Source organism: Ciconia boyciana, chromosome 1, assembly GCF_034638445.1.
Source record: "Ciconia boyciana chromosome 1, ASM3463844v1, whole genome shotgun sequence".
NCBI classification, from domain to species: domain Eukaryota; kingdom Metazoa; phylum Chordata; class Aves; order Ciconiiformes; family Ciconiidae; genus Ciconia; species Ciconia boyciana.
Genome location: NC_132934.1, coordinates 2340375 through 2366992, shown reverse-complemented (window position 1 = coordinate 2366992; position 26618 = coordinate 2340375). Strand labels below are relative to the sequence as shown.

Sequence of the window (26618 nt, the reverse complement as noted above, 5' to 3'; positions counted from 1 at the left end):
CCTTTTTTCCTTCTGAATGGGGAGAGGCACCGCAGCCCCATGACGTAGCCAGCTCCCTCTGATTTCATTTTAATGAAATCATGCCCAAATGAAGGCTCCACGTCTGGAGTTACGACTCAAACCCCGTGATCGCTCATTTTTATATATACACGAGGGAGGGGAAAAGCGTTTCCATAGAGAGAAAAACTATCACAGCCCTCTTAATAACAATAAAAGAAAAGCAAGGGTGCAGAAGTTCAGACGAACGCGCCTGATGCCTCTCTCCTCGGAGTGAGACTGCAGCAACCCTTTCCCATCCCGAGCACCGAAGACTACCAGGTGAGTGCCTGGATTTCATTTATTAACCAGCAGCCGGCTTCATTTGCACAAACTTTAAATATTTCAGTGCTTTCCGTGGGAGATCAGGTTCCACGTTTCTCTGTAAGGGAGAAAAAAAAAAAGCAGGATAGGGAAAAGCAGTTCAAGTTATTGTGTTAGGAGCCTCCCCCCACCCTCCCTCCTAATCACAGAAATGTCTTTTTTATTCTTATAACAATTTTTGGAGGCAGATGAGGCTGGGCAGCATGGGTAGGGTTTGGAAAGCTTGAGAAATCAAAAAGTGGGGAGACAAATCACTGCTGCGGTTAAAGGGATGGGGAGGAGAGGAGGGCACAGCCCCATCCCCACCAGGCCAGCTTGAATTTTGGAGCCCTGGGAATCATCATCATCAGGAGAGATTCACTAGGCAAGCAGAGGCGGCATCAGATGGAAAAAGTTTAAAAAGCCTACAGGTCTCATCCACAGTGTTATTTTATTCCAGACTTACTTTTTGATGGGGAAAAAATTAGCTTAATCCGATGCCTCTGCTGCCGAGGAGCCCGTGATAGCCAGCAAATAGCTTTGTCCCCAGTTTGCCAGAGCTGCCTTGCCAGAGTGATTGACTTTCCTCTGTTAAAGCCGAGAGGCAGATCTTCAGCCCATACCCATGGTCCTGCCATGGCTGTCGGCACCATCTCAATATAATGCCTGTAAATTGCTCACGGGTACTCCGGCAATTTCCACCCTCGGTGAAGGGCACCGGCAGGTCACCCTCCGGCAGCGGCAGATTTAACTCCGACTTCCTCAGATCCACCACAAGTGGTTTTTCTTCTTTTCCTGCTTTTTTTTCTAGGGGGGAGGAAAACCCAATTCCAGCTTCTTTCCTGCTCCATAAAAACGTTCTGGCATGCTGGGGCACAAAACCCCCATGCAAAAAAAAAAAAAAATCAGCTTTTGCTGTCCAGCCAGCAAAGCGGACACTGCTTTTCCTTGCTGCTTTGCCTTGATTTTTGCTCTTTTTGCCAGAGTATCCACCCCACAGCTGAGGACCAGGAAACCAGACGCTGGGTGCTGATGCCTTTCAGTTCACGTTTCCCCCTTGCTCTGCTTTTCCCCTTGCTCGGCCGAGGTTCCCAAATTGTTCTGCAAAATGAAAAAGCCTGAGCCGGCTGCGGGGCCAAGCTACCCATTTCAGACAGTTGTGAAATAGCTGTCGGGGAGAGGCAAGGTGGAGATGCTGCTCCGTGGCTCTGGAGAGAGCAGCAGCAGCTCAAACCAGCTTAGTTCTCTCCCAGCAGCCGTGCCAGCTCTGCAAGGGCTTTCAGAGATGTTCCCATTCTCCATCCAGCAGCTCGGGGCCAAACAGTGTCCCCAGGAGAGCAGGGGCTGCAGGCAGGGGTGAGAAATTTAGCAATTTCTAAATTCATGCCCTGAGCCCCCCGTCCTGCTAGCAGGGGCTGCAAGGAGTTTGCTGGGGGGGGACTGCTTCATCTGGGGCTGAAATGCAGCTGCAAAGGGAGAAGCTTTGGGGTGGGAGAAAGATGTTTGTGCTATTAAGCTTTTGCAAGCAAAAACTATGTCCCAAATGTCTGATTTGGAGCTGAAGGAAGGAGAGTTTTGGGCCCCAAATCACCCTTGCATGGAGATTGTGTGCCTGGGAAGGGTTCTCCTCACCCATCCTACAGCGACGGCTTTGCCAGTGATGCCTGGGTCCTACCATGGCTGCTGCACGTCCTTCCTCATCAGGACACAGAGCAGAGTTAAGGGGATGGTTCTTGCCTTGGGCAGCTCTGGGGGGTTTTGTGCAGGGGCAAGTGAGGCAAAGAAGTTGAAATCGAGTGGCTCCCTCAAATCCTGCCTGTACGACCAGCCCCAATCTCCCCCTCCGAGGGATGGCAAAGGGCAGAGTTAAGGGGATAAAACCTGCCCCAATCTCCCCCTCCACGGGACAGCAAAGGGAAGAGTTAAGGGGACAAACCTGCCCCAATCTCCCCTTCCAAGGGACAGCAAAGGTCAGTCTTAAGGTAACAGCACTTTCAGGGACTGTGGCTCAGTGGCTGAGGTCCAGGGTGACTGTTCCTGGGGGACAAGTGATTTGTTTTGATTTGATTTGCTTTGATTTGGTTGCATCAGTCTGAGGACATCTCCCCCACCCAGCAGCCCCTCGTGCAGCAAGGCACAGCCTCCCTTCCCAGCGACAGTCCCAAGACACAGCCGTACGCAGAGACTCGCAGGAGACATCCCGCTCCACAAGAGTTTCCCAAGGGCTTCCCCCAGCCTCCTTGGCCCTCCACACTCCCATCCCCATGGGAAATAACTTAGCAGCTCACAGCCCCAAACCAGCGCTGAAACCCCAGCTCCAGGCATGGTCCCCGCACCCCTGGGGACTGTCCCCTGGCCAGGGCTTGCCGTGCAATGTGCTTGCCACAAGATGGGGCCCGAAGATTGGGAATGCCAGCACACCTCCAGGCACTCGGAGAGCCCCTCTGCCCTCGGGGCTGGCCCCAGGGACACTTGCCTGACCTCAACACGGGCAAAGACCCCCACCGGGAGATCCCTTGTGGCTTTTTAGGTGGCCTTTTTGAGCGGTCAGGTGGGTATACAGGGAGATGGGTCGCTTCCCAGAGCTACAGGACTCAGAGACGGGGAGGTTTTGCGGAGCAGGAGGGTTATCCTGAGGTTTTCAGCCCTCCCGAGACCCCAGAATGACCATATTTCTAGCAGGGAGCAATGCTGCTGTACTGTGATTTTGGAAGTGCCCACAGGTCCCCAGGCAGGGCTGTCCATGGTGGGGAATGCGCCCTGGATGTGCCATCAGATGGGGCAGCCTGTCCTGCACCTAGGGTGGAGGGGGGTCCACCCTGTCCCGTGCCATCAGATGGGGCAGCCTGTCCTGCACCCAGGGTGGATGGAGCCATGGGGTAATGGGCAACCCCAGAGCACCCCAGGCCAGGGCTGGAGAGGGGACATGGGGCCATCAGTCTGGATCCCCCCTCCAGCACTGAGACCTACCTCACTCTCCATGCCCTTTTCGGACCAAGTTGGGTGAGACGGGCAATTGCCAACTTCAGAGAGCACAGAAACATCTCTGGTGCCTTCAGGCTGACCAGAGAGAAGCTGAAAGGAAAACCCACCTTTATAGCAGTTGGTGGTACCCACAGTTACTCTGTGGAGGTGTTATGAAGGTGGAGAGGGTTGCATGGCAACTGCAATGAGACTGCCCCAGGCAGGGAGATGCCCACGGTAGAAACCAGCTCTCCTGCAGCAGGCACTTGTATTTTAGCAAAGGGATTTTACCAAATCCTCCCCTCCATGGAGTCTGCAGCCTTGCAAAGCACCTTGGACATCCCCCCTCCCACCCAGCACCCCAAAACCATGGCCTGAGGGGTTGCACCATGGAGGAGGAGGCCCCAAAGCAACTCATTCCCACCTGCCCTAACCGTTAAATGGAACCTGGGGGGAGATCTGGGAGATGAACCCAGGAGCATGGGATGTGGGACGATGGGGGGATTATTCCCCGGGCCCCATGGGAAGCTCATGCCCATCTCTGCCCTCCCCTTGCTCTCTCCACCAGGCAGGCTACCGCAATGCCCCACGCCAGGCTGCTGCTCCTCCTCACCCTCCTCTGTGCCACCGAGACCGGGCGGGCTCTCCACCTCTACAACGCCGCCTCCATCTTCAGCTGCCTCAACGCAGCCCTCGCCAAAGCCCAGAAGAGCCTCCCGGAGGAAAACGCCATCTTGGACAAGCGCAGCTTCGACTCCCCATCACCAGAGGAGGCTTCTGAGGAGGAGGGGGAGGACACAGTGGATGAAGAGATGGGGAAAAGGACGTTCCCAGGGGAAGGCCATTACAAATACATGTCCCAGGCACAGGTGAAGGGGAAGACGTACCAAAACCGAGCCAAGAGCGACCACCGCACCAAGGTCACCCTCTCCCTTGACGTCCCCACCAACATCATGAACATCCTCTTCAACATCGCCAAAGCCAAGAACTTGCGGGCGAAGGCCGCCGCCAATGCACATCTCATGGCCCAAATCGGGCGGCGGAAGTGACCCCCTGTGGGGCAGGGGGGACTTGGAGCAGGGCTGGCTGCATGGGGCCACCATCTGGCCCTGGCCTGCTGGCCAGAGGGGACTGACGGCCGTGTATGATATCAGTGTTGTATATTTTTGACCCATAGAGCTACCTGACTTTCATATCTCTTCTTCCTCCTTCTCTCCTTCCTGATCTCCTCCGTCCCTCCTCCTCGACATTTCCATGCGTGGGGAAGAGGCTTGTGTCCGCAGCAGGGCAAGGGGACATGTCGCCTCGGGAAGGTCCCTAATTAAATCTACAATCTCTTGAGTTTCCAATGATTTGTTCTCCCATCGCCTCCACCAGGTGCTCCATTGGGTCTGTCTGGGGCCATAGCCATTCCAAAACCTCCCTCCAGCTCAACCTCACGGCCCTGTTCCCACCATGGTCCACACCCTCCTCCCTCCCATGTCCCCATACACAAGCCGTCCCTACACACAGTCATCACTGCATTGGGAAGGGAAAAGCAAGACTGGTCAGGGGACCTCAAGAGTGATTTCCCAGTTTCTCCTCCTGGGGACTCTCTAGGTTTTAAAGTCGTCTTGCAACCACCCCTCTCCCCACCAGCACCTTCAGCAGTGACAGCTGGGACAGCATCACCCTCCCCATCCACATGGCTCTTCACAAGTATCCCCAGGCCATTGGTTGGCCCTGGCCAGGACCACCCCATGGCCTCAGGTCAGTTTGGACCCCAAGATTTGCAGGTGCCTTCCTGGCTGCTCCAGACCCACCCCACGGGGTCTCTCCATGTTGCCCAGTCTACCCCTGCCCACGTTTCCACTGCTCTCCCTTTCCTGGGAGACCTTTGTACAAGTCCTGTGGCTTCAGCTCCACATACACAGACTGTCCCCATTCACCCTGCTCTTTTCCACCCTCCGCTGAGCCCCAGATCCCACCGCTTCTCCTTGGGCTATTTATCCCTTCCTCTAAATCTCCCTTTCTCTTCACCTCCCAGCCCAGCTCCAAGATGAAACTCCATCTCTTGGCCTCCATCCTTGCAGGTAGCAGGCATGAAAGGTGGAGAGAACTTTGGCCCAGCTTCCTCAGGAGACTTTTGCCAAGAGCAGCAAAGCAGCTCCCACCAGCCCCATCAAGGGCATGGCCATGAGGAACACTCCAGGTGGGACATTAAGAGGGGACAGGTCTCCAGTTGAAGGGCTGGCAGATGGACCCACTGGCCATCTGCAGAGGCATAGCTGGAGGCATCTCCTCTCCGCCCCACTGGACAACCAGAGGAGGCAACACAGCTGAATTCAGCCCCAGTGAGCACGTGCTCAGGTGGCCAAGGCTCCTAGCTGACCTACAGCCCGGGCACTCAGCACCCAAATTCAAGTGAAGGCTGAAAAGCAAAAACAAAATCATACACCAGGCCCTACAGCATCTTCCCCTCATAGCACACATCTGCAGCAGACAACACACCAACATGCCCACAGCATCTCTGTGCAATGAACTCCTCCTGCCTCAGCTCCAAGCACATACAGGTGAGGTCTTTCCTTGTTGCAATCTGCTGTAGCCTTGGACTATATGGCCCTTTATGTGCACTGTATATAGCTTTGTACATTTTTATAGGCCAACACCCTACACATTCATCCCCCGTTGGAATATTGAGCTCTCGTTGAACAGAACATAGTCATTGTCCCCATTTTACACCCAGGGAAACTGAGGGACACGTGCCCGCTTACATCTGGTCAGGCAAAGGAAGGCAGAGCAAGGTCAGCCCAGGCTGGGTACCCAGCTGGACGCACTCTTGTCCCTTTGTGGGTTTGGCCAGAGGTGCCCCAAGGTTGTCCAGGCTCAGCCTTTCTGATGCACAGGGCTGTCTAGAGGAGCCTTGGCACAGCAAGGAGCAACAGAGCGATTTGCTCAGAGCCGAGGGAGAAATCACTGCTTTGAGCAGAAAGTTGAAGAGATTTTCCCCTGTTTTCCCCTGTGTTCCCCAGTGAGCTCCAGTAAAGCACTGGCCCAGGCTGGAACAGGCTTTTCCCCACCACCAGCTGCCATGGGGATCTGCACCAGCCCTGCTTGGGGTCCTTTCCCAGCACCAGGTTAGACAAGGGGAACATCTCAGCCCCATGCTAGTGCCTGGAAATCAAAACATCACATCCCTGGTGCTCAAACTGGGTCTTTCTTCTGCTCGCCTTTAACAAAGGCAATTAACATTGAAACAACACCATGGGAGCAGATGAGCCAAGGCGTTTGCTGGCACCAGGCTGTGCTTGAACATGCAAAGCTGCAAAGCTGGGACAGGGACAGCAGATACCAGTTGATAGCGAGTGACGGGGAAAACAGAGATCCGCCCTCCCCAGCTGCATCCCCGCGAGGGAGTCTCACCCACACCTGGCACTGGCTTGGACATACCCTTCCAAAATTAATCCTCCTTCTCAACCTCTGGCAAGCGAGACTGAGGGTTGCTTGGAGGGGCTGAGTCACAGACAGAGGTCGGAGGAGCCCGATTTCCCGAGGAAGCTGAATGGCAATAGGAGCACTGAAATCTCCATCAGCACCCTGCTGGGTCTGGGAGTGCGCAGAGCCAAGACCACCGTGCTTGGGAAAGACAGCATTGCTGCTTGGGGTGGTATGTGCAGTTTTGTAAAAGGCAGGTGAGGATTTGGTCTTTCCTGCCGTTTCATGCAGGGATGAAACCCAAGCTCTCAGTATTGCACTCGAAAGGAGTGGTTTGCTCAGGCATGGCTGCACAGCCACTGCAGGCTCACTCAGGCCAACATATCCTGCTGCTCCCACTGCCAGGTCCTTTCCAGCCTCTTTGTAATCCTTCCCCCAGGCAGCCAGGTCTTCCCTGGCCTCCAGGAACCCCCTTGTCCTTCTTCTCCTCCTGCATGTGCCAACACTCAAAGGCCTCCTTCACCCACATCAGAGCAAACCAGAGATGCTGCAGTGGTTTAGGCAACCCCCAAGGACATCAGGTCTTGAATCCCATCCTGGGATCAGGGAGTCCCCATGCCCATCTGGCTGAGGAAGGGATTCAGGCATTGTAACTCAACAGGCATTGAGCATCTGGCCAAAAATGCACTCCTACTGTGCAAGGAGACACCCACATTCACATCCTCAGGGCTTGGCTAGGAAAACCAAGCTGGTTTCCAGCAGTGACTACGGGCAGAGTTCGCCCATGTATCTCAGGACAGAGAGCACTGGGGACACGGTGGCCTTGCAGAGAGTTATATCAGGAGCTGAGCCCTACGCAGAGGGGTGAGATGCACTTCAGGCTGCAGATACACCTACAGGGAGCCATCCCTGGTTGCATGAAGGCTTCCTTCTGGGATGTCCTGTCCCGCTCCTGGGATGTCCCATCCCACCCTTGGGATGTTCTGTCCCACTCCTGGGGTGTCCAACCCTGCTCCTGGGATGTCCTGCCCTCTTCCCAGGATGTCCTGTCCTGCTCTGAGCTGGGCCAGGCAGGGCTGTGACCAGCTCTCCCAGGAACAGACCCACCCCCAGCCACCCAGGAGCTCTGCATGGATCCCTCTCAACACAACTCGTGACATGGACAGGAGCACGTTAACATGCAAAAGCCTACCCTGTTCTCCAGAGGAGGGCTAGAAACTGCCCCCACTCTCAGCCCCAACTCCGTTGGCTGCTGGATTGGTGCTTTGCTCTGCTCCGTGTCCCTCTCATGTGCTTTTGCTCAGACTCATGGACCTTTGTCTTCCTAGCCGTTTTCTGCAAGTTGTACCCCTGGGGGAGTCCCATTTGCTGTTCTCCCTCTTGGCAGGCCCCGACCCTCCCACCGAACTCAAGAAGGGTGGTGGGACGTAGGGTATTCCACACATGTCCAGGGCACTAGATCATGAGGTTTAGTAGCTCCTGTAGAGCCCGTCCCAATGTCTTAAGTCTAGATCAGATTTTAAAACTTCTGTTTCTGGCCTCTGGGGCATCCCATGTCAGTGAGGTTCTTGCTTTCATGTGTGCTGCACAGAAAATAAAACCATTGTCCATTTGCAATGGGATGGTCTCATTGGTGCCTCTCAGTCCTGGCCTTATGCCATATACTGTCACCTCTCTCCACAGCTGCCCCGAGTCCTCCAGGACACCCAGCTTTTGTGGCTCTGGTTGAAAAGGAGCCAGTGCTGCCCTGGAGCTGAGAGAGCCCAGTTTTCTTGTGACACCAGTGTCGGAGAAGCCATCCCAGTCCCATGACGTTACCCCACAGCAGCAGCCCCATTCTGCAACTCTTGTCCATCCCCAGGAGATTCAACAGATGTGCTGTTGGCACTTGGAAAAGGGGGATGGAAAGTAGAAAGCACATTTCCAGCCCTGAAGATTGCAAAGAAAGTCTTAAAAAATGAGCCTCATTCTTTAAACAAACAAACAAGTGAATAAATAAATAATAAAACCAGATACTCCTCCCAAAAAAAAGCATTCGAAGCTCTTTTCCTGATTTCACAGGAAGTGCTCTTAGACATCATGGGGAAAGCAATGCTGAATGAGTACTTAAAAGCCAAAAAACCTCCAAACTCCATGGGTCTGCAGGTGCAAGTCTTTCAAAGCACCTTGATTAACCCCACAGGGTTATCCATCCCGGGGCAGAAACACCTGAACCCTTTGCCAGCAGGTGCCTGCATGAGGAGGGGGCAGCAGGAGGGAGCCCTTTAGCAGAGATCCCAGCTCTACCTGCTATAAAAGGCCCAAGAAGGAAGCAGGCAGGGTGTGTTCTCAGTGGGATGGTTGTGGTTGTGATTGTGGTGAGGAGCCCAGGTGGTTCAGAGCCATGGTGAGTAGCTGTGGGGTTTGGGTTTGCTCTCTGGCAGCTAGGGCTAGTCCTTCCCAGCACTGCAGGAGGGTGAAGCTGGAGGTAGCTTTTCTTTCCGGATGGGGGAAGGTGTCTTGCCCTTGGCTGTGGGCTTCCCTGGGAGTGAAAGTGGCTGTGGGCTATGGAGAGGCATGTGAGCCCTGGAGAAGGGGCTCCTGGGGTTGTAGAGCTTGTGCTTGGGGGTGTCCAGAGCTGGGTTGGCCTTGCAAGGCTGATGTCCACTCTTTGTGGCCTGGGGAGGACTACCCTGCTGAAATGCCTTCAGACCTGCCTGTCCCCCTGCATGAAGATACTTTGAAGGTCTGGCTGGTGGCATCTGATACAAGACTCAGCTAGGTGCTCATCTGGTGCTGCTGTCAGGCTGGGCAGACCTGGAGCAGGGGATGAAGGTGTCTCCTTGTGAAGACTGGCTCAGCATCCCTGTTCTGGCCCTGGTGTGGTGGGTGGTTAAGGCTGTCCTGGGACTGTTTGTGTAGCAAGAGAAATGCAGTGGTGGTTGTGGTCTGATACATTACATATCAACCCTCAGAGCAGGACTCCCTGTTCTAGTGTAGGATGTTGCTGCCCTGTTTCTGTGCTTGGTAGGGGTCCTGCTGAGCCAGGCTTCTTGCACAAAGATAAGTTGAGAGTTGCTGTGCTGGGTCTCCAGCCCAGTGTCCTGCCCAGGCCACAGCTAAAAGCAGGTGGTGTGGGTGGACTAAGCCTTGGGAAGCCCATCTGAGACTCTTATCTTGTGGCTCAGGGCTTCCTGAAGTGGATGTGTGTTGTGGTGGGTTTTTTTCCCCTAGTAAGCCTCCGTGGAAGTCTCCAGTCTAGTCTCTCTGAACCCAAAAGCCTGGTTTTCACAGCTTCCTGTGTCAAGGAGTTCAACAGCTCAACCACACTTTCTGCACAGGGACTCCTCCCTTTGGTTCAAGCCAAGAGCAGTTGCTTCATGGGGCAACTGCTAGTCTTGTATGACAAAGAATCAGTCTCTTACCCATCCTAGCTTGGATCCTCTCTAGCTGTCTCCAGCTAGCTGAATCTGCATGGCTGTGTCTAGCCTAAATGGGGATGAGAAACTGCTCTGACAGTCAATACTTGAAGCCCAACAGCACAGGCTTCTCCCATCAGAGAGAGGCAGAGGTCCTCTGCTGCTGCCCATCTGGGTGGGGAGAGATCTGCCTCTACCTCCCTGGGAAGGGCATGGGGAAGGAGTGTTTGCACTGCTGTCTAAGGCTGGCTGGCCTGAATCATTCCCTCCTGCCCAGCTGAGAGCACCAGGTGAAGTACCTGGGAAGGCTGGCTGTGCCCTGTCTTCTGCCCCAAGGCAGGACCAGCAGAGCAAAGAGAAGAAACCATGAGCAGTTGGACTTGACAGCTACCATGTGCTGTAGGTTCAGTAGCTGAGCTTGGTGGCCTGCTCCTGGGAACAGGGCTGTTGAGCAATGTAATGAGTGCTGGGATGCAGAGGGACCTGCTGCAATCTCCCACCAAGGCAGATGCAGAGATTAGGGCATTGCAACATCTCTCTGAAGGCCTAATGCTTAGTCATTGCTTGTTCAGCAGCTCTTGGGTGCCTGCTAGGGACAGAATGCCCTGGATGCCACCAAGCTGGGCTAATGCTCCTCTTGGCCATAGGTTGTTGGCCGCATGCTCTAGAAAGACAGCTGGAAGTGCCAGCTTTAGTCTAATTGCTCAGTGCACATTCCTAACCTCCTCTTCTCTCCTGTCCCCATGCAGAGGGAGTGTATTTCTGTCCACATTGGCCAGGCTGGTGTCCAGATGGGCAATGCCTGTTGGGAACTGTATTGCCTGGAGCATGGGATCAAGCCAGATGGCATCATCTCCTCTGACACATCGTCAGCGCAAGCAGATTCTTCCTTTGGGACCTTCTTTAGTGAGACAGGATCAGGGAAGTATGTGCCCAGAGCAATATTTGTTGACCTGGAGCCCACTGTCATTGGTAAGTCATGGAAGGTCTCCAAACCTCTTGGGGGGGGGGGTACCTTCTCTGACCTGCAGTGTAGTGTTGGCCACCTAAACTGCTGGTGAGGCTGCCAGTTTCCATGTGAAACTGTATCTAAGTTAGTGCAAGTAGCTTGGTAGGCAGTGGATCTTGTGCCATTGACACTCAAGAGATCTCAACTTCCTCCAGATGAGATCAGGACTGGGACCTACCGCACACTCTTCCACCCAGAGCAGCTCATCAGTGGCAAAGAAGATGCTGCCAACAACTATGCTCGGGGCCACTACACCATCGGGAAGGAGATCATTGACTCGGTTGTTGACAGAGCTCGGAAAATGGTAACAACCCTGTGGAGGGTCTTCTGCATTAGCCCTCTGGTTGCTGTTGCCCTGGCCATCAAGATATGCAGTGGTGGGGAAGGGCAAGCAGATCTGGGTCAGCTTGCCCATGCTACTGTGACCTGGAACAACATGATGGGATGCATGTGGGTGTATGTCTTGCTGGTTGGGACTTGAGGGGAAAATAAGGGACTGAAGATGCCCCTAGCTTCAGCAGGAAAGCAAGCAGCTCCGATTTAACTGTCCAGGCAAGATGCCTTTCTCCTAATGGGTGTAGTGTCTGCTGTGTCAATCCTGATCCAATGTCTCATCCCAATCAGTGTCACAGCTCAGCTTCTGGCTAGTGTCTCCCCTTAGGCCCCTCCTCCCTTGTCTGGTTGTCTCTGGAGTATAAGGTTTCACTCATGTAGATGCTCAGAAGTGCTGTGATAACACTAAGATATTCTTGGTTTAGGTGGAACCTCTTAGTGGTCTCCAGACTCTTCCTAATCTTCTTGACTGCTAGTATTATGAGTCTCTATCTGACTCAAGATGTCACTCTCTCAGGCCAGGCCTTTCTGCCTGCTAAAAGAGGAGATAATTTAAAAGCAGATGCATTTGCTGTGTCTGACAGATCTCACCTGTTAGAAATGGAAGGTGTGTGTAAGCAGTAGTAGGAAAAAAGCCCTTAAACTTGATGGTTGAACAGAGTACCTTAGCTTAGTTTAAGTCCAAGGAGACCAGAATAACTCCAGTAACTTGGTCCTTCTGGCTCTTTCCCTGGTGCTGCAGACTGAGCAGTGCAGTGGCCTCCAAGGGTTCCTGGTCTTCCACAGCTTTGGGGGAGGCACAGGCTCTGGGTTCACCTCCCTCCTCATGGAGCGGCTCTCTGTGGAGTACAGCAAGAAGTCCAAGCTGGAGTTCTCTGTGTACCCAGCCCCGCAGGTCTCCACAGCAGTGGTGGAGCCCTACAACTCCATCCTCACCACCCACACCACCCTGGAGCACTCGGACTGCTCCTTCATGGTGGACAATGAAGCCATCTATGACATCTGCAACCGCAACCTGGACATCGAGCGTCCCACCTACACCAACCTCAACAGGCTGATTGGGCAGATAGTCTCCTCCATCACTGCTTCCTTGAGATTTGATGGTGCTTTGAATGTTGACCTGACTGAGTTTCAGACCAACCTGGTGCCCTACCCACGGATACACTTCCCGCTCACCACCTATGCGCCCATCATCTCAGCAGAGAAAGCCTACCATGAGCAGCTGTCGGTGCCAGAGATCACCAATGCTTGCTTTGAGTTCTCCAACCAGATGGTGAAATGTGACCCGCGCCGTGGCAAGTACATGGCATGCTGCCTGCTGTACCGGGGCGATGTGGTGCCCAAGGATGTGAACGCGGCCATTGCAGCCATTAAAACGCGCCGGTCGATCCAGTTTGTGGACTGGTGCCCCACGGGCTTCAAGGTGGGTATCAACTACCAGCCTCCCACGGTGGTGCCCGGGGGAGACCTGGCCAAGGTGCAGCGGGCTGTCTGCATGCTGAGCAACACCACGGCCATTGCGGAGGCATGGGCCCGCCTGGACCACAAGTTTGATCTGATGTATGCCAAGCGAGCCTTTGTGCACTGGTACGTGGGGGAGGGCATGGAGGAGGGGGAGTTTTCAGAGGCCAGGGAGGACCTGGCTGCCCTGGAGAAGGATTATGAGGAGGTTGGAAGGGACTCAGCAGATGGAGAGGAGTATGATGAGGAATAATATTTTTTACCTGTGGGAAGGCAGCTTGGATGAAGCTTGTTGTAACCTAGTCTTGCAATTCCTTCCAGAGAAGGGAGGTGTGGGCTGGGTCTGAGGAAATGTGACTTGGAAACTCTGCAGCTTGGCCAAAAGCAACTCTTTGGTCAAGACTTGTGTATGCACAGTATTGGCTGAATAAATGGTGACTAGCAAAAGATCTTCTCCTGTCTTGATGTGCCACCAGACTGGCTCATGGTGGTGTGGTGGTGGTGGCTGCAGGGTGGTTCCCATGTTGCATTGGTCACCACAGTCCTACCTTAGGGCTTTCCTGCTTGTGGATGCTGGGGTGAGTGCTGTGAACTGGAGGGGGGGAGTGACAGCCTGATGTGAGCCATCTGCCCTGGGGTGGAACTACTGTGTTAAAATGAACATTGTGATGGTGATCCCCTTCAGGCACTGGCTGTCCATGGCCTCTCTGTGCTCAGACACAGCTGGCTCTGGGTTTTCTGTGCTGCTCTCTGCCCCAAGGCATAGCAGGGTGTGGGGTCAGGTTTCTCTGGTCCCCTGCTGCCATGCGGAGCCCTGCTAAAGCAATCCATGTCCAGCTGCCAGGGCTGGGCCTGCCTGGAAGTCTAACTGGAGTTGAGATGAGAATTCAAATACTTCAGCTATCTGTCAGACCCTTGCAAAAGCACCCAAACCATGTCCTATCTCTAAGTTCTAAAGCAGGGAGCTGTCTCCCCAGTTAGACTTCTTCCCTCTTGTGCTGTGTGATGGTTGTTCTCTGGTATGGTGGGTTGACTCTGGCTGGATGCCAGGTGCCCACCAAAGCTGCTCTATCATTCCACCTCCTCAACTGGATGGGAGAGAAAATATAATGAAAGACTCATAGGTTGAGATAAGGACAGGGAGAGATCACTCACCAATTACTGTCATGGGCAAAACAGACTTGACTTGGGGGAAATGAGTTTAATTTTATTACCAATCAAATCAGAGTATGATAATGTGAAATAAAACTAAATCCTAAAAACACTTTTCCCCTACCCCTCCCTTCTTCCTGGGATTAATTTTACTCCCAATTTTGTCTAGCTTTTCCCCACTCAGCGGTGCAGAGCGATGGGGAAGGGGGGTTGCAGTGAATTTATCACACATTGCCTCTGCTGCTCCTTCTTCCTCAGGGAGAGGGCTCCTCACACTCTTCCCCTCCTCCAGCATGGGTCCCTTCCATGGGGTGCAGTCCTTCAGGAACAGACTACTCCAGCATGGGTCCCCCATGTGGTCACAAGTCCTGCCAGCAAACCTGTTCCAGCATGGGCTCTTCCCTCCTTGGGTTGGCAGGTCCAGCCAGGAGCCTGCTCCAGTTTGGGCTTCCCATGGGGTTACAGCCTCCTTTAGGCATCCATCTGCTCTGGTGTGGGGTCCTCCACAGTCTGCAGGTGGATATCTGCTCCACTGTGGACCTCTGTGAGCTGCAGGGGGACAGCCTGCCTCACCATGGTCTTCACCACAGGCTGCAGGGGAATCTCTGCTCTGGTGCCTGGAGCACCTCCTCCCCTCCTTCTTCACTGACCTTGGTGTCTGTAGGGTTGTTCCTCTCACATATTCTCACTCCTCTCTCCAGTTGCAGTTGCACAGGTTGGGTTTTTTTTACCCTTTCTTAAATATGTTATCACAGAGGCACTACCACCATTGCTTGGCCTTGGCCAGCACTGGGTCCATCTTGGAGCCAGCTGACATTGGCTCTGTTGGACTTAGGGGAAGCCTCTAGCAGCTTCTCACAAAAGCCACCCCTGTAGCCCCCCTGCTACCAAAACCTTGCCATGCAAACCCAGTACACCCAGACATGATGCAAAACCCCTTGCAAAAAACTAATGAGCTGAAAAAGGGGATTTAACTTGATTTCTGCAGATCCCCTGGACTGGAGTAGGTTATTTCTCCACTGGGGAGCCTCCTCCCAGTAAGTGATCCAAGAAAAGGAGCTGGCTGGGATATGGTGGGGAAGCTGGATCTGCAGTCAGGCTGTAATTGAAGGGCTGATAGTGTTGGCTCTGGGTTGTACTGGAGGAAAGTTTAAACAACCTGAGGCAAGGGTGATGGAAGGTGGTTATTATTAAAGCCTGTCTCCACTTGCCATTACTCAGCTGGGCTCCTGGGGGTGGCAATCTGCCAAGGTCACTAAGGTGGGAGCTCCTGGGGGCTGTCTCACCTCCAGCTGCCCTCTGCCTGGGGGAGCAAGGCTGCTTGGACTGGTGGAGCTGGCAATGTGATGACTGCAGAAGAGGGAATGAGCAATCCTCTGCCTCCTCTGAGCCTCCCAGGATCTCCAGACATAGCTTTATGTGCTGGGAAATGCCGCTCTGCAGAGGGCTGGTGCAGACCCCAAAGTGATGCCCAAATCTCCTGCCAGAAAAAAAAAGAGGGGGACAAATCAGAAAGAAAGAATCTCAGGCAGGGGCAATGCCAGCTCTGCCTTCGCCTCCTGGGTAGCTGGCCAGGAGCTGAGTGAGGGTTGCTTGATTTTTTGTGGGGGGAGCTTTTCTTCTGCTCAGCACAGATGTCCTGGGATAGGGGTCTTGTTTTGGAGTTCATGGTCTGCCTTGCTTGTGGTCCACTGTCAAGGCAGGTCATCTCCATGCTTATAGTGCAGGGCTGCAGGAGGGAGGCACAGCAGCCGGAGTGGCTGTACCAAGTCTGGTGGCCTGAGGTCACATCTAGGCTATCTGATTTTATGACACTGGGAAGGCTTCATCTCCATGGATCTATTGAACGCTCTGCATTCTTGGAGGGTCAACCTCCTGCTTGGAAAAAGTACTACTTTTTTTTTTTTTCCTTCTGATTTTAAATTCTCCGGTGTGCCCAATAGCTCTCGAATGCAGAGCTGTATCGTGTGGGCTCTTACCTGTGCTGGGAGTGGGGGAAAGGTCCAGCTGTTAGTCTGTTGGGGACATGGGCATCTCTGCAGCCACAGCATGGTCTTGCCCACTGCCCTGACAGCCTTGCAGCTCCATCAGGGCATTTTTATGAATGCTTATGAGCTTCAGGCTCATCTGCTTGCGATGGCAGCAGGATCCTTTCTGTCACATCTGTGTGCAATGGCCCTAAGCTGGGTCCAGAAGTGATGATGGAATGTGAGACAGTTTGCCCACCAGCCAGACGAAGACCATGTCCCACTGTGCTGAAGACCAACCCCCTAAGCAACCTCATTGCCACAGGAGGACCATGCACAGCTCCCCAGTTGCTCCAGACACAGCTCTCAGTTTGCATCAGGCCATGGGATGGAAGGAAGAGGCAGCAGGTGCTGCTGGATCAGGGCTGGAGAGCACCAAGGAAGAGGGAATTTGCCCAAGACCTTGTGAGAAGTCAATGGCAGAGCTCTACCTTGAGCCGCCTCCTTGCAGGACAACGATGAACAAATCTGCCCTGACCACTGTGATCTACCCTTATTGCAGTAATGAAGTAGTGACTGAATGTGGTGAAGGGGGCTGGAGCAACGTGATGGAAACATGGATACTGCAGGCTGTTCCATGTGCTACTGTTTAGTGGACCTTTTTTTTTTTTTTTTTTTTTTTTTTTTATGACCACCTTTGCTATTCCAGCACGCCGGTAGGGAAAATAAAGCTGAAGCCGTGCAATGAAATGTGTGCCAGTCTTGGGTGTGGGTCTGGAGGATCCACCACTCATGGAGAGGCCAAAGCATTGCCTATGGCCATTGAGCTGGAGATGCCAACTCCCCAAAGCCACGGGAACGCTCTCCCCCTGCCAAGGAAAATCCTTTCCTTCCCTCCCTCCCTCCCTGCATTTGTGGGAGGGCAGGAGCGGGTCTGTGCTGACAGACATGCCAGAGTAATTGATTTCAGTAATAAACCACCTCTCCAATTACATCAGCCCTGGTGCTGTGCTGATGGTTTTCCAAGCTGCAGGAGCACATGGCTACGTTCCTGCCCTTGCTCAACCACACTGGCTTGGCTTGTGGCTCCAAGTGGGAGTGATGCTCACCCTTTGTCCACCCCAGGCTGCTGTCACGCACATTTTTGGGGGATTGAACCAGTGACTTCCAGTCCCAGCTCTCTGTGGGGAATGGAGCCACCAGGGAAAGGTGGCAGCCCTCAAGACCATGCCTGGAAACTTGCCAGCACATTCACCTGTGGGCACAGAGCCAGAAGTCATCTTTGCTCTTTTGGAAAGCATCTTGGAGCCCTGAACTGTCTCATTTCTGGCAAACGGAGCAGTTACCGTTCCCCAGTGAGGGTTATTGTCAGTGCTAGGGGCATGGTGTAGGGACAACCAACAGGAAACCCAGGAGGTGGGTTGGCCCTGTCTCCAGGAGTCAGAGCTCAGAAAGTGACCACCTAGGGTGGATGAGAGGAGACCCACCCAGCCCCAAGGTCTTTGGGTTGACCTGCTTTGGGGTATGTCAATGGAGTCCCTCACCCCAGCAGAGCTGGAGATGAAGGAGCGGACCCATCAGATAAGGCAGGAGCTGCTTACCATCCCCAGAAGGACAAGCCTCAGAGAGCAGTCTGATGCTGAGCCTCCCCAAGAGCAATAGGACATGCCTAACATTTTAGCTCGGGCAATCTCACAGCAGTGAGTTGAGCACAGAGCAGGCTTCAGCCCAACAGGGATCTTCCTAGGGGTCCATCTACTGCCCATTCATGCCATCAGCACCCTGGCTTTTTAGGCTAACAGCAGTCAACAAGGAGCTCTGGGCTCCTTCCACCTCCATCTCCCAAGTATAGGGCACAGCAACACCTCCTCATCCCTCTAACCATCCCTGGCTGTACCTCCCAGTGCATCGCTTTGGGAACAGCTCCAGAATCACACCCCCTCCACCGGAGAGGGCAGCTGTAGCTACAGAGCATGGAGGAGGTCTGGTGGGGGAATAACTGGCCCCACTTTGAGCTAGAGCCCAGCATTGAAATAAAGGGTGGATGTGGGGCTATGGTATACAACAAAGTGTAATGCAACAGCCATGAGCAGGGCACCTAGAGACTCAGAGCAGCATGGAGCCAACCATTCTCCTATCCCACAGGCTTATGAACACTCCCTCTCCCTATCTTATCCGGGGCATTTCATTGCTTTTCCTCCTGAGTCACCCCATCACACAGCCCTGGCTCACCCTCTCAGGGCAGACTCCGACCCCCGGCACATGGGGCTAGTTCAACACTCACCACCAACTCCTGAGCAAGACCCCAGCTCAGAGCTACAGCACTGCCCCAACCACCAGGACTTGCTCAGGCAACAAACAAGCTTCACCAGAGATGGTGAGGAGGCAAAACCCCAGGAGACAGGTGCTCTTGCCCAGGCACCACTCCTCATTATCGCACTGGTCAAACTGGGGATTCCCTGCCTGCTCCCAGGCACACTTCCTCTGGACTGCTCTTGGAGGTGAGAAGAGCAGGATCCAGCTCCAGCCAGACAAGTCCCTGTAGGATATATGTCATTTCCCTTCACAGCAATAATTATGGTTGATGATCCTCACAGAGGGCCTACCCAGAGCACACCCTTATCAGCATTTGCTATTTTCCCCAAGACAACACATCCATGCAGTTGGGACCTTCCCACAGAAACACCCTGATTAAATCTGAAGAACTCAGAGCAAAAAAAAAAAGTCTTTATTCATATACAAAAAGACAGTTGCATAGAAGTGTATAGGTACATTTCTAATTAAAAGGTGCTTTTACAGTAAAAGCCAGAGCAAGAATTTGCCATTTCAGCCAAAGCAGGCAGCTTGCAACATTCCCCTGAACTAGGAACCAGGATCCTCTTCCCAAGCAGGATGTGTCCCCAACACTAAGCCAGGCACCTATTCAGCTTCACTCATTTCTAAACAGCAGTGTGAGAAAGCTCGGGACACCCATGCTACAGAAGTGCACTATGAGCACATAGACTATGCAAGCAGAAAAGGTATAATACGTCAAACAGTAGCGTTGAGGTTCAGGACAATCCTTTGGCACCTCCAGGCACTCAGGACCAGTTTAGCCTGATGACAGAGGGTTTGTATTTCATCTGAGGTTTGACTTCATCAAGAACAGACTGCAGTTTGTTAATACTCATCCTCATCGGCCTCATCTTCTTCTCCATCCGCTGAGTCCCTTCCAACCTCCTCATAATCCTTCTCCAGGGCAGCCAGGTCCTCCCTGGCCTCTGAAAACTCCCCCTCCTCCATGCCCTCCCCCACGTACCAGTGCACAAAGGCTCGCTTGGCGTACATCAGATCAAACTTGTGGTCCAGGCGGGCCCACGCCTCCGCAATGGCCGTGGTGTTGCTCAGCATGCAGACAGCCCGCTGCACCTTGGCCAGGTCTCCCCCGGGCACCACCGTGGGAGGCTGGTAGTTGATACCCACCTTGAAGCCCGTGGGGCACCAGTCCACAAACTGGATCGACCGGCGCGTTTTAATGGCTGCAATGGCCGCGTTCACATCCTTGGGCACCACATCGCCCCGGTACAGCAGGCAGCATGCCATGTACTTGCCACGGCGCGGGTCACATTTCACCATCTGGTTGGAGAACTCAAAGCAAGCGTTGGTGATCTCTGGCACCGACAGCTGCTCATGGTAGGCTTTCTCTGCTGAGATGATGGGCGCATAGGTGGTGAGCGGGAAGTGTATCCGTGGGTAGGGCACCAGGTTGGTCTGGAATTCAATCAGGTCAACATTCAAAGCACCATTAAATCTCAAGGAGGCAGTGACTGATGAGACTATCTGCCCAATCAGCCTGTTGAGGTTGGTGTAGGTGGGACGCTCGATGTCCAGGTTGCGGTTGCAGATGTCATAGATGGCTTCATTGTCCACCATGAAGGAGCAGTCCGAGTGCTCCAGGGTGGTGTGGGTGGTGAGGATGGAGTTGTAGGGCTCCACCACTGCTGTGGAGACCTGCGGGGCTGGGTACACAGAGAACTCCAGCTTGGACTTCTTGCTGTACTCCACAGAGAGCCGCTCCATGAGGAGGGAGGTGAACCCGGAGCCTGTGCCTCCCCCAAAGCTGTGGAAGACCAGGAACCCTTGGAGGCCACTGCACTGGTCAGCCTGCAGCAGAATAATGTATATTTACTTCTCTGTGTTAAGGACTGGAATAACTATCCCGAATAATACAGCAACAAATTCTGCTTAGAGCACTTACTGGCCAGAGTGCACCCAATCCCTAGAGTGGATTTACTCAGTATATCTCCCTGCTGAGCACCTTAAGTATACACCTTAATCGACTGCAGCATTTCCATGGCGATACCACAGGTAGCTCTGCATGGTTAGATGGAAACTCTTGGCAAATTGCTCCATTATCAGCTCAATGCATACCTCCTGAGAGAGGATGGGAGGTAGCATCAGGGTCCTAGACCCTTAGGAGACATCTCAAAAACATTTCACTGACTGGCATCCAAATATGTTGTTACAATCCTGCTTCACTCCTATCAAATGTGGAGTTTGGTCTTCCCAGCCCGGCTACCAGTTGTCCATTTAGAATTAATATCCACAATTGCACAACCAGGGTGTGGCTTCCCTGTGGTCTAAAGTCCTTCTCTTCTGTCTCTTAGGTCTAGTGTTGTGTCACTTCATACATGTATGATACGCAATAACAGTTGCTTTTAGGGCAGATATACAGGTTCAGATGGCCCCTTGCTTTACTGAGCCCCAAACCTAATCACAGCAGCAGCAGCCCTTGAGCTCACATAAAGGGGGTTTTCTTCTAAGACTTTTACCCCAAACCCAAAGTTTAGTTGTATTGTCCATGGTGTGTTATTTTAAGGGAAAGACCATCTTTTCTCTTACCATTTTACGAATTCTGCTGAGGACAGTGTCTATAATCTCCTTTCCAATGGTATAGTGGCCACGAGCATAGTTGTTGGCAGCATCTTCCTTGCCGCTGATGAGCTGCTCTGGGTGGAAGAGCGCATGGTAGGTCCCAGTCCTGATTTCATCTACACAAGGAGGAGCAGTCATGAAGAGCAGCACACAGTTACAGGTTCTGGACATTAGTGTGACAGAGTAAAACACACAGCAAATCTACCAGGAGCCCATGTGAGACAACAGTCATGGCATGGTTAGTTGAGACTGGGGATAATGGAAGGGGTAAGAATAACCCCATCCAGACTAATTTGTCAAGGTCCTACTATACCTCCTCCCTCTTCACCCAGCAGCCACCTTGAGATCCTAATGTAATTTGGCTTAAAGAATTAGGACACTGCCTATGTTTCTGATATTATTGTAGGATTATAGTTACCATATGCAGCCTGTGTTTCTGCTTGTTGCAAAGCATCTTGAGATGGCTGGAAGCACTACCTCCATCCTCTGCTCTACAGCACACTGAAGAGGAGACAGAGTGCCTCCAGTGTTGACATTTCTGCTAGATGTATCTGACCCAGCTTCAGGCACCTTACGAAGACAGGCATTAGGAGCAGTTTCTCTGGGCTCCATGCAGTCAATGAGGTTGGAGACACCTCCAGAGAGTATTTAAACCCACTCAGTCTCAATATTGGATACATTTCATATTTTACTGGCTCGCTCACTAGGTTCCCAATTTAGTGCCTTGATAAGGTGCCTAAAAATTAAGTGGAACCAAAACAAAAGTCTGCATTCCTTCCATTAGATTAAATAATGAGTCACACATCCTAGATGGTAAGATAGGAGCAAACACCCAGGAGAAGCCTAGCAGGCAGAAGCAGGTAGATGGTAGGTGGTTGGGAGTCATTTCCACCAGTTCCTTGAGCAAAAAAAGAATTTGTTTTCTAGGAAGATACTCTAAATCAAAGTGCCACAATTGAGTCAAACATCCAGAGATCACTAGAGGAGGTGGGGCTGGAAGGGGAAGTAGAAAGCTTGTAGTAGCAAGACACCCAGTTTCCACAGAACCATGAAATATGTAGCACCCATCTGCCCACAGATGCTTCACAGTTAGCCTTAAAACCAGATGTACCACATCAGGTCATAGGATGGTGTAATTCAGTTCAGAGCCACTGAGGTTAATAAACCCATTCCACTTTACACCTGCTGAGGATCCTGCTCAAGACAGCAGGTCTCTTAAAAGGAGGGATCAACTAAAGACAAGTCAGTGTAGTAAGAGTAATGGGTTTGTCACTCCCGGTCCATTTGGAAATGCAAACATTGCCTCCTTCTGATGGCTGGAGACATTTTACTAGAGCAGAGGAGTGGGAGCTGCTGGGCAATATGGGCAGCAACATAAACCCCAAGTAAGAAGGGTCAGGAGTCACTGTTAAAGATGCCACAACACCCAACTGCCCCATTATTACCAATAACAGTGGGCTCCAAGTCTATGAACACTGCCCGGGGCACGTGCTTCCCAGACGCTGTCTCACAGAAGAAGGTCTCAAAAGAAGAATCCACTTGTTCAGACTTCGGCTCCACAGGTTTCACCTGCTTGGGGCCAGGAATGGTCCCATCCGCCTGGATCCCGTGCTCAAGGCAGTACAGCTCCCAGCAGGCATTGCCCATCTGCACGCCAGCCTGCCCGATGTGGATGGAAATACATTCCCTCTGGAAGGGGAAATGGCTTGTTAAGGCAATTTTTAGACATCCTGTGACTTAGCACTAGCCCCCACAATTCTTGTTTGAGCCATTTGCTACTGCGGATGATTAGGGAAACAGGCAGCTTCCGCCCACCGCCGGGAGTTGGAACAAGGATCAAACCATGATCTGCAGGGCAGCTGGACACGGCCGAGCCACACATGTAGTGTCCCTAGGAAGGGCTCTCCCAGCCCAGGGGAGGAGAAAGGAAGGAGGTGATGGGCTTCATGCTGAGGCAGGAAGCAGCTGAACAGTGCTGGCTCCTCAATCAGTGCTCAACTGGCCCTGCCATGGAGTGGAGCAGCTGTCAATCCTCTGGGTCCCAGGGCAATGGGGCATCAGGGACAACAGCTCCAGGCTCCCTGAGCTAAAAAAAAAAACTCTGCACCAAGCAGGGAGAAGCCAAGCTTGGGAAACACACAGCCAAGCCAGGAGTCACAGCAAGAAACAAGGCTGGAGGAAACCAGCAGTCACCCAGGGCCAGAACAAGGGCAGGCTGACACCCGGGGAGAGGCTCAGAGTCCTGATTTAACCAGGTCACCCTCCAGGAGCCTCTAACTACCTCCAGGGCAGTACTGGAGGTACTGGCGTCTTCTGGAGACTCTCTGGGGACTTTTGATGGTTGCACGCTTCCCTGGGTAATTGGCATCTCTGCTGCTTCCACCACCCCAAGATCAAAGCACTGCTGCAGCGATGACAGAGGCACATGTCCCAGCTCCCAGGCAGAGACTCCCAATTACTGCCATGCATGGCATGGGGCAGTGCTGCTTCCCAAGGGATCACCATGAAAGGGAGCTGGTGATCCCACCTGGGGATGGCAAGCAGTACAGCTGATCCCATTATTTGTAGCATTGATGGGCAGCTTGGTTCAGGTCTCACCTCATTTCACACCATCACTCAGTCCTACCCAGAGCTGGGGGTCTCCACAGATAAGCCCAGCTCCCCTGCTCCAAGTAGCCCACCTTGAGCAGAGCATGACAAATACCACTGGCAGCCCAGTTGTCTCAGGGCAGAGAGGACATCTAGGGGTGTGCACACCCCTAGACATGACTATCCTACCAGAAGAACTCTGTTCCTTGAAAGTCACTGCCCTCTAAGTAATGCTAGACAGTCCTGGGCACCAACCATTTGTGGCAGTAGCCATCAGGAGAGGATGCAGTGCAACTTCTCCACTCTTAGTCTCCAAGCATAGATGTCCAAGACATTTTTCAGTCCTCAAGCAACTCCGATGGCCACCGCATGTCCAGGTCATCCACCATAAAGCTAGACACTAACTGGATGAGGTAGCAGAGGGTACCGCAGAGGGACACCAACCCCTTTACCCACAGCTGGCTAAACACCTCTTAATCCCAGTCTGGGCCAAGACCACCAGTTCTGCTGGGTGTGGAGGCTGTATTTAAGCCCTCCCTCTCCAAGTTGATATTTGTACTATGTGGGAAATGCTGACTGCCATTTGCCCATCCCTCTCAGCAAGATGGTTGCAATAGCTCCTCGCCACAGTTTGCAAGGGTCAGCGCCACAGCCGCTTCACCAGTGCGAGCTGGGACAGCTGCTCCGCTCACTATCCTATCCCAGCAACCTAGTCCCAGCACCTGCTTCAAGGGAGCACTAGTATTTTCAGTCCAGAGCTCAGGGAATGGGCACAAAAAAAAAGGTGGGGGGGGGGGGGGGAAAGAGGGGCCTGCTGGAAGAAAGAAAGTGCAGCTTTTTTCTGCAGGTTTTTTTCCCCCCCTCAAATATGCCAGAAGGTTTTTTTGAGATCCCAGAGCTCCAACATTTGCATCAAGATGAACTGCATTTTACAGACTCTGGCTATAGGCAGCCTATTGTTGTCCAGCTGATTTTCCCATTGGAAATACCATGTAAATGTTTAACTGTTTTATAGCCAAGACAGACTCTAGAAGTCAGCAGATAAAAGGAAAAGTTCAAAAGCTGACTTGCTAGGAGTTACTTTGAAGTTTTCTTCCATTTGCAACATGCAAAGGGACACCATCAGATTTTCCAACAAGTTACTCTTTTGCATTCACAATAAGGTGACAGTTGTGTTATTCTTTACAAAGAGTTTCAGCTAGATCAGCCAGCACTGTTCAGGGCTGCAGTTTTTTTAGTAAGCAGATCAATCCCCTTCAGTTTCACAGCTGCAAACTCTTTAGATTAAAGATTCAATTAAAAAGCTAGAAGGAAGGGGGACTTTATTCATTTAATATCTAATCCCAAGGGTTTGTAGCAGACAAAGGCAACATGGCAGCTCACTCCTAAGGAAAAAAAACCCTAAAGGTCTCTGCAAGTTGCTCTAGTTCCCTGTGTCAGTGCAAGAGTTGAAGTGTTAAACTTTGGGAAAAGGGCCAGCAGCGTCAAAATTTAAACTATAGTCTATCACATAGTTGTGTATCGAGATATGCTGGTTCCCCAAATAAAGTAAAACCCAGCTTACGTTAAAGAAACAGAAACTTTGCAACTCTACAAACCCCACCTTAGGAGCTGCAAACTCAGAGTCAAAAGCAGCAAGAGGCCACCTAAATAGTTCTTCTCCAACCAAGTCCCTCACTTTTCCCTTATAAGGAGCAAACATTGAATCAATAAACCATAAGGTAATCAGCAATTAAACAAAGCTGTTTGGAATTAACATCCCCAGGAGAAAGGAGAGAAAAAGAACAAGTAAACTGTTTAGCTCAGTACACTTGGAAAATATATAATCTATATTTTAAGTTGAGACTAATACAAATACAAGGCATGCTCTTACCATGATGAGACTGGAAGCTTGCTAAGTTCTAAGCAAAACAGCTGCTGCTCCTGCCTCTCCCTGCAACTTTATAGCCCAGGAAGGCTTGACTCCACCTGAATATAAAGAAGCTTTCTGCTAGCTTAAAGGAACAGAGCTCCTTTTCCTTTACATCCCTAGAAATAGCAAGGGATAATATGATCTATTAGTGTCTAGCTGGTGCGATTTCTGTGATTAAATAGCCTTGGGTACAGTGCAATGTGAGCTTTTTTCGTATTTTTTTTCAAAGAGCCTCAACTGGGAAAAAAAAAGTAGATGCCAAAGTTCGGGTTTGGCTAAAAAGAATGAAACTCTGGGGAAGTTTGAGTGCCCCCATATGATTCACTTTATCCAGCAGAAACAACCTTCCCCTTATCATTATTCAGAGCACTTCCACTGATGTGTTGTATCTTGTCTATTTTTAGACACAACCCCGCAATTTTTGGTCTTCGTTCCGTATGCTCCATGACCTTCATGGGAATCTGCTGACTTTTGCACCTCTGGGACATTCAGGTGTAGGCTCAGAACCCTTCGTTTGCCTTACCTGCTGGCCATTAAGGGTTCATTTTGCCCTCCTGCCAAGAGCAGACCTAAGGACTCTGAGCCAGTTTTGGCCCCATCCTGCAAATGGGTTGGTACATCTTTAAGACTGCTCTGGATCTGCCCTTAAGTCTCAGTAGTGCCTGTGTGGTTACTAGCAGCAGGTAGATGAGAGTGGTTAGTGGTAACTTGTTTACTAATTCTCTTATTTACCTCTTCATTCTCCCATTAAAAGGTTCCCAAACCTTCTTTGGTTCAGCCATAGCTGCAACAAGTTGACAGCTCTGGACAACCATGTCACAGACTGTATCAGCACGAGCATAGCCAGGCAGTCAAGGACAGGGAGTTTTTCCTCTGCTCAGCATTTGTGAGACCCTCTCTGCTTACTGGGTCCAGTTTGAGCTGACCAGTACAAGACATTGGTATACTGGAGCAAGTCCAGCGCAGACCACCGAGCTGGTCAGATTTAGAGTACAGGACATAGGCATAAGTGAGCTTGTTCAGCCTCGAGAAGGGATACCTTTCAACTCAACATGAAGGTGGTCAGACATTGGAGCAGGAACCTAAAGATGGGGGAATTTTCATTCTTGAATGTATTCAAAACTCACCTGCGCAAGTCCTCAAGAAACCTGTTCTAAGTTGACCCC

At 52.1% G+C, this 26618-nt stretch overlaps 3 protein-coding genes across 3 annotated transcripts; 2 read left to right on the top strand and 1 right to left on the bottom strand.

Moving 5' to 3' along the window:
* The first annotated feature begins 77 nt into the window (after positions 1 to 77).
* Positions 78 to 4496, top strand: UCN3 (urocortin 3). The gene is made up of 2 exons (XM_072864260.1): positions 78 to 318; positions 3872 to 4496. Exon 2 carries the CDS (start codon positions 3885 to 3887, stop codon positions 4350 to 4352), a length of 468 nt encoding a protein of 155 aa, XP_072720361.1. The 5' UTR covers positions 78 to 318; positions 3872 to 3884; the 3' UTR covers positions 4353 to 4496.
* Positions 4497 to 5732: 1236 nt separating this feature from the next.
* Positions 5733 to 13171, top strand: LOC140652817 (tubulin alpha-1C chain-like). The gene is made up of 4 exons (XM_072864127.1): positions 5733 to 5855; positions 10865 to 11087; positions 11280 to 11428; positions 12200 to 13171. Exons 1-4 carry the CDS (start codon positions 5820 to 5822, stop codon positions 13169 to 13171), a joined length of 1380 nt encoding a protein of 459 aa, XP_072720228.1. The 5' UTR covers positions 5733 to 5819.
* Positions 13172 to 18754: 5583 nt separating this feature from the next.
* Positions 18755 to 25553, bottom strand: LOC140649639 (tubulin alpha chain-like). The gene is made up of 4 exons (XM_072857124.1): positions 25414 to 25553; positions 22397 to 22640; positions 20919 to 21067; positions 18755 to 20180 (listed from the first exon to the last, which is right to left on the bottom strand). Exons 1-4 carry the CDS (start codon positions 25414 to 25416, stop codon positions 19197 to 19199), a joined length of 1380 nt encoding a protein of 459 aa, XP_072713225.1. The 5' UTR covers positions 25417 to 25553; the 3' UTR covers positions 18755 to 19196.
* Between the last annotated feature and the right edge of the window lie 1065 nt (positions 25554 to 26618).

Bases quoted from the DNA above. Each gene is read 5' to 3' on its own strand.
- UCN3 (XM_072864260.1), top strand. From the start codon at position 3,885: ATGCCCCACGCCAGGCTGCTGCTCCTCCTCACCCTCCTCTGTGCCACC.
- LOC140652817 (XM_072864127.1), top strand. From the start codon at position 5,820: ATGAACTCCTCCTGCCTCAGCTCCAAGCACATACAG. The intron at 5,856-10,864 runs GTGAGGTCTTTC...GTCCCCATGCAG, and splicing joins TCAGCTCCAAGCACATACAG to AGGGAGTGTATTTCTGTCCA. The intron at 11,088-11,279 runs GTAAGTCATGGA...AACTTCCTCCAG, and splicing joins CCTGGAGCCCACTGTCATTG to ATGAGATCAGGACTGGGACC.
- LOC140649639 (XM_072857124.1), bottom strand. The intron at 21,068-22,396 runs GTAATAATGGGG...CTCCTTGTGTAG, and splicing joins CTTGGAGCCCACTGTTATTG to ATGAAATCAGGACTGGGACC. The intron at 20,181-20,918 runs GTAAGAGAAAAG...ATTCTGCTGCAG, and splicing joins TCAGCAGAATTCGTAAAATG to GCTGACCAGTGCAGTGGCCT.